Here is a 7,012-nt window from a genome sequence, read left to right as displayed (position 1 = left end):
TGTATATGAAGCATGAAAGAGCACCCTTATCAACCCATTAAACATAGAAGCTTCACATTGGCAGCTTTTGCGAAAATCATAGGTAATAATATGTAATTATCAGTCAAGTTTTTAACTTTTTCTTCTTTCCAGCCATAGAAAACCAGCTCCTGAAAATCATGACAAGGGCGCTGCTGAGGCAGCCAAACAACCAAAAGCACTTCTCTTTGACCTTGTTCAACAAACTGTGGTCGGCCTCCGGAATTCCGATAGGCTGTAGGTATGCCCACGACGCCTGCTGTAAGAGCGGGTCTATAGAAGACAGTTGTGTGCATATAAACGAATCTGGAGAGCAAGTTGGATTTGCCTACTCCTGAATCTCCGATTAACACTATCTTGAACAAGTAATCATACTCCTTATCCAACTTTAATTGATTAGTGTATTTTAAGGCGGAAGAAAAATAAAGAAAGAGAAAAAAGGAAACGGGTCTAACTACATCCCTAGATTGAAGGCACAAATAATGGATTGGGAACCTTCTAAGGTGGATTGTATATATTTTGTAAACAAAACTTGTTTATGCCGGGTAATTAATTAAACATGAACATTAAAAGTAATAAAGTTTCAAATAGTGTATAAGAATGAAAAAATCCCCGCCGAATTGACAATTAGGCCGGTCTTGGGTGACACAAGTCTATCTTGATAATATAAAGTTACTTGTTTTCATGACTTCGGAAAGGATCAGGTAGAACAGGACTAGCATACTTACTAAGCACACTAAATATCCTTGCATGTGCACCTATTTGGACAGCAATAATTTGGGAATTTCTATATTATTGCTCCCATAAACTGTTCTCCAGTGTCCCAAATACTAAACTAGCAGTTGTTCTCAACTACTAACTTCAAGAAGTTATTCACTCCATGTTACATGCACAGAGGTGCAAAAGTTGTCAACAAGTTTAGTGGAGTACTATTTGAATGATCACTTCAAAATCCAATGAGCCTGCTCAATCCACAAGTTCAAACCAAAATGCTCCCACTACAGTGATTGAGCTCGAGTTGGAAGAAGTTTGACAAAATCAACTTTAAACAAAACTTGACTAGATCATCTGACAAGCTAATTACAAGCAGGAGGTTGGCTTTAAGCTTCAACTGTTCATCTACATGTAGTTTTAGTTTGTACTTATAACTAGCAAATACGTAAAATAAATTTAAATGTCAGAGAATTTCCAGTGTTTTAATATTCCTGCATCTTTAAATTCAAAAAAAGTGCAATGTATTAGCAACCTAACTTGTATATACTAGCCTGAAACAATCATAGCACAAGCTTACAGGCAACTGAGTCAAACAATGAGGTTAAAAGTTTTAAACTTTTCCATTGCCGTGTTTGCAAATGGCCTGCCCCTCTGTTCAAGACAATTCAAGCTTTCCTCGCAAATGGCCTACCTTTTTTATTCAAAGCTCTATCGCGATAACTAATACTAAGTGAAATATGGAGAGAATCACAATCAATCACTCAGTTTTTCTTGCAGCAGTGTGTGTATTGCTATGAAGACACACTAGATCATGTAACAGCAGTTTTTCAATTTCTTGTCTTTAATATTTATTGTCACAGAAGTACTCTGAATGGGGCAAAACACTGTTGCTTATGCATGTGCAGCGATTTGGTCTACAAAATATATCAGTAGCCACAGGAATTAGATAATATTTTGACAACTTTGGCATATCAAAACCATCACATCAAACTATACCAAGGCCCAAAAATCATAAAGCTACTAGTCGATGCTTTGCATATCAAGTATCTCTAATACTTTCTAGTTTATACATTGATTGGTCAGATCATACAAACAAATTACAACTGAAAAAAGCATTATTTTCATTAGAAAACAATGCAGCTTTTGCACTGGATTTACATCAGTCTCTTTAACGTTAAAACAGAATGAACCATGAGTTTTACTAGTTCACAAATTTCTAAGTTGAACTTTAAAGGGCCTAAAAACAATTGGATCATACCAACAAATTACAACTGGGAAGAAAGCTTATCAGAATAGAAACTGATGTAGGTTTTGCATTATCCTTTCATCAGTGTCATTATTGTTACAACAGAATTGCAGAAAGGGTTTCACTAGTTCACAATTTTCTACAGTAGAGAGCCTGAAAACAATTCTCCAAGGAGATCACATTTCAGATTCAAACCCAATATTCCAAAATCCTTCAGGAGTTAAAGGAGGTGCATACCGGTATCGATGCCTTGAAACTCCATCATGATGCTCACACCGTAGGTTTTGCCTATTACCATTGGAGTCCTTATCTTCACCAGGGAGAACAGCATCATAAAATTTTTTACATTGCTGGCATTCGACCCCTTTTAAATTTTCTCGTTCAGCTTTCTTTCTCACAGGTTCAATGTATTTGAAGCCTGTCGCACCAGACCTGGTTGGAGGCAGCATTTGCTGCTTTTTAGGCCCATTATCTACATTCATGTCCTGAGTTTCATCATCTGAGTTTTCATTTTTTGTGTCTTTGGGATTTGGTTTCGGGTGATTCTGAACTTCATCCTTCATCACCTTTCCTAAGTTTCCTCTGACATTCTCCAGAGGAGTATCAAGAAAATCATCATGAGGATCAGGTCCAACTCGACTTTGATGTGACCTGGTATCCCTCCAATAAGAAACAGGACGCTTGGTACCAGCTGGTGGGCAAGATTTGACATTGGCAGGATTTTTAGGTGCAACAAGGGCACTTGAAGTTGGAGGTGAGACAGAGTTGGATCTTGGGATCAGGCTAACTCCTTGGTCATTGTCCAGCACTTCATGTTTGTCTTCTTGTTCAAAACCAGAAGCCTCGGGGACTTTATGTTTGACCTCTAATAAAGATGGCATAATTTGTTAGTTTAGCACAATTCCTTTTCCTATTCATTTGGAAATTAAATTAAACTTAGAATTTGCTAAAACAGCGAGCTTCCTTGTGCATAGGCATATCTTCCGATATAGATAACGAGGAAGAAGGAAAAAGAAGTGGGCAATCACTAGGTGATTGATTACCAAGATCTTTTCGGGGAGGAATCAAATAGAGGTCCCCTAGACTAGGAATGACACAGCAAATGTATACATCATGTTGAATAGAGCGTAGAATTAGCTATATGTCAGAAGCATCCGAAGAGCAATAAGACTTACCTCGTGAAGTTAGAGGACTCTGGTCATTCTGTAATGCACTTTGTTCTGATAATTTGCTTTGTTGGTGCATGTTCTCTGAAGTAAGACCATATCTTGCACATAGAAAGTTGTACTGTGATTTCAGACGTTTATAAGATGTAACCATATCCTTTCTTTTATTCTTCTCAGCCAACAACTCAGATTCTTTTGCTTGAATCAGATGGAGTAACTTCCCATGCAATTCCATCCCCTCAGAGGAATCCTTGCTTCTCTCTCTCAGATTTGCCTGAAGCTTATCAATCTTTTCCTCCGAGTCTCTCAATTTGGCTAGTAATTTTTTATTCTCCTTCTCAAGCTCTTCCAACTCCTGCCCTGTCTTTGACCTTTCTAAAGAATACAAATCTATTTGTTGAAGTAACTGATCATGCAACTTCCTTCTCTCCTCCACCTCAGACTTTTTATTCAGGAGTTCTTTCTGCAGATCATAAACATTAGTCTCCAGATTCTTTGCTTTGGTCATAAGTAGTTGTTTCTCATTCTTGTAGTGATTCAACAAATCCTCATTCTTCATGATTTCTGCATCCAGCAACTGAACTTTGCTTAGTAAATTTTCTTGCATCTCGATTCCTTTTTCTACTGCAGCTGTCTTCTCTTTAAGTTCCTCTTCGAGTTTATCTACTCTTCTTTTTGTTGTTTCAAGCTCAGCAAGAAGCTTGTCCATCTTCTGTTCATATTCTTTTAGTTGCTTTTCTTTATATGCTGCTGAAGAAGTCTTTGATTGAGCAAATTGGACAAGCTTATTGTGTAACTCTAGTCCACCATCAACTTCCTTCGACTTATTCTGGAGTTCCAACTGCAACCTACCAACTTCAAGCTCTGAACTTTGTTGTTTCTTCATAAGCAGGATAACTCTATCTTCAAGTTCTCTCTGTGGGTGCTCATATTTGCATACAAGTGGGGCTCTTGATTCAAGAAGCACACATGATCTCTGGATTGCTTTCCTTAAATCGTTTATTTCACTAGTTCTCTGTTTCAACTCATTTTGGAGTTCCTTAACATGATTAGCTGAGGACAATTCAGAATCCAACAGTTTTGTGTTCTCCAATTTAAGATACTGGTTTTCTTGAAGAACTTCCTGCTTTTCAAGGTGAATAAATTCCATCTGGCGCAACAGATCTTTTTCCTTTTCTTTCCACGAAGTTTCTGCAGCGTTTCTTGCCTCAGAATATATTAGCTGCAAACTTTTAGAATTAGACTGGAAGTTTGGGAAGAGTTGACTGCAGAATATATACTCTATCTGAGAAATCCTATCTTTTGCTTCTTGGATAGTGGCAACAAGAATGGTACTAAGTCCAGAAACATACTTTGCATCAGCAATATTAGCAGGATATGCTGTCTGTGGAGACTGTTGTGGGTGGTCTGCCATACCTGGAAAAAAATACAAAATGAAATTCTGACATTTGCTATTGTGATTCAAGAGCAAAAGAATCCCAATTACAGTACAGAAGGACTGTCCTCGATGAGCTTTACTGCAGATGCAAAACACTTAATGTTCCATATCAAACAATATGTAAATTTCTAGAACTATCTGCAAATCAATCAGTTAGAAAATAATTTCAAGACTTCCTCCAACCATGAAATTTCCCAATATAGATCTGTATTCTACAGAGAGCTCCGAGAAGATGTTTTTTGTTTGCTAAGATGGAAAACAATTTTCTAAAAATATTTTCATGAGAAAGTCATTTTCTGATGTTTTTGTTCTCAGAAAGTTCCACGGAAACATTTTCCATCAAAATGGTGACTTCCATTATCTATGGATGGAACATTGGGAGTCATTACAAATAGCGCGACTCTTGCTCCATTTTGCTTGCTCCAAACAACATTTAGACTCTTAATACTCAAAAACTTTCATCAAAACTCTATCAAATTTTCACACTATACTATCAATCTTTAACAGATGATTTCCGGAAAATATTTTTAATCACCAACCAAACACCCAAAATAAGTAAGAAAACCACTTATAGTTTAGGAAACTATTTTCCATGAAGATGACTTTCCTTCATACCAAAAACAACCTCACGATGCACCCCTTGCTTGATCAGATCTTCCTTTATTTGATTTATCCAAAAGTGCAAGGTTGAATTTTATTGATTCAAGATATCTGTAACATGCCAGCATCTGATAAACATGCATAGTTACAAATGCTGAGAAAATGAAGATAACAAAAACCCAAAGGCACACAAATAATTATGACAATTGTATTGCATGGATAGCCTTCTTTGATAAAATGTTGTCATTTTCAAGGCTAAATGGATAGAAACTGTCCTAACAAATATTGAAACAAAAATTTTGCACAACTCTCAACTTATTACCCTTCATTCCAGTTTCTGCAAAACTCACACAATCAAATAAATATTCCACGTTGTTATACTATCAGCAATAAATAAGTATTCCATTTTTACAGCATTATTCTATTTTACCTTCCTCCAGGGGCAGATTTAGGGGGCGGAAGGGGATTCACCCGAACCCCCTTCGCCGAAAAATTACACTGTATATATAATGCAAAATCTATTTTTTACCTCTATATATTAAGTTTTGAACCTCCATAACATAGTCCAAAAGTGTAGCTTAGTGGTCAAGGGGTTCAAAACCTTCCTAATATCATAGGTTCAATTCCCACTAGCTACAATTTTTTTTGAACTTTTTATTTTTTGAACCTCCTTCGGGAGATCCTGCCTCCGCCACTGCCTTCCTCCAACAGCAATTTCAGATATTCGATTACCATATTACATTTTTGTAGCCATTAAGACGTGATAAGCAAATCAAAGTTGAGGATTTGTTTATGCAGTATAAACAGACGTATAGACAGCATTTTGATTCACAAATCGGATTTTAACATTAAATCTCAGCTCAAAAATGAGTTAGGGCTTTTTCTCGAAAATCTACAGAACGAGAGAGAATTAGTAGGCAGAGAGGGGAACTTACAGCTCGGATTCGCCGGAAAAAGAGATCTTCGAGAATTTCGCCGGAGAGCGACGGAGATGAGAAAGCTTGTAGCCTTGGAGAGTGGTGTCAGCTTGCCGGAAAAGGAACTTTCTCCGAGTACAATTTTGAAATTGTAGCGGGAATTGTTTTTTGGGTTTGATTTTGGAGCCTATTCGATTGTTGTCCCTCCAACCCGATACAAAGGACTGGGTCCGTGGATATCAAATCTATTGGGCCGAAAGATTCTGTCCTGGGCCGAAGTGAACAAATCGAAAGGGTTTTTTACACGAATAGCCGACCGGATTCAATTTTCTTTTACTAGCCGGTATACATAGATTATATATATATATATATATATATATATATATATATATATATATATATATACATGAATTATGCATATATTATACGTCCGTAAATAACATAAGTAGGTCAGATGATTGAAGTTTTGTGTTTTCGTATACTCTTCAACTTCAACCACAAATAGTTGAAGTTCATCCTTTTTTTTTTTTTTTGTGCATGCACTTTAGTCGTACCATTTTTGCCTCTACTTCAGCCACATATGGCTAAAGTCACAATTTTTTTTCATAAATAGTAGTAATTTGTTCTTCGAATTTCAATAATCAAACACACAACTGAACGTCTAAATTTATTTTAAATGAGCTCAAATTTAAAATATAGGTTCCAAATGTTGTAGAAAATAAACTTCAGTTATCGATTTGCCAAAAAAATGATAAATCTAACAATATCATTTTTTCTGAATCGGGCAATTGGAGAAGCATCATCACACAAAATAAAACGCTTCATGATTTCGTTTCTGAAGAGAAATAATTTTTACGATGTTGCATTCTGCAGGTAATTGCCCTTACAACACATGATAACTTTGAGATGGATT

The 7,012-nt window shown here is 36.5% G+C and overlaps 1 protein-coding gene across 5 annotated transcripts; it reads right to left on the bottom strand.

The window, feature by feature from the left end:
* Positions 1 to 1,999: 1,999 nt before the first annotated feature.
* LOC104247960 (protein gamma response 1) lies at positions 2,000 to 6,276 on the bottom strand. Of its 5 annotated transcripts, XM_070156033.1 has the most exons (5): positions 6,118 to 6,276; positions 5,198 to 5,293; positions 4,497 to 4,560; positions 3,154 to 4,366; positions 2,000 to 2,843 (listed from the first exon to the last, which is right to left on the bottom strand). In XM_070156033.1, the coding sequence occupies exons 4-5, from the start codon at positions 4,292 to 4,294 to the stop codon at positions 2,155 to 2,157; spliced, it is 1,830 nt and encodes a 609-aa protein (XP_070012134.1). In that variant the 5' UTR covers positions 4,295 to 4,366; positions 4,497 to 4,560; positions 5,198 to 5,293; positions 6,118 to 6,276; the 3' UTR covers positions 2,000 to 2,154. The 5 variants fall into 5 exon arrangements, with proteins under 5 accessions (XP_070012134.1, XP_009802428.1, XP_009802425.1 ...); XM_009804126.2 differs by having other exon boundaries at positions 3,154 to 4,560; positions 6,118 to 6,202; XM_009804123.2 differs by lacking the exon at positions 5,198 to 5,293 and having other exon boundaries at positions 3,154 to 4,560; positions 6,118 to 6,256.
* Positions 6,277 to 7,012: the final 736 nt, after the last annotated feature.

This window comes from Nicotiana sylvestris, chromosome 9 (genome assembly GCF_000393655.2).
Source record: "Nicotiana sylvestris chromosome 9, ASM39365v2, whole genome shotgun sequence".
NCBI classification, from domain to species: domain Eukaryota; kingdom Viridiplantae; phylum Streptophyta; class Magnoliopsida; order Solanales; family Solanaceae; genus Nicotiana; species Nicotiana sylvestris.
This window is presented reverse-complemented; position numbering and strand designations above follow the sequence as displayed.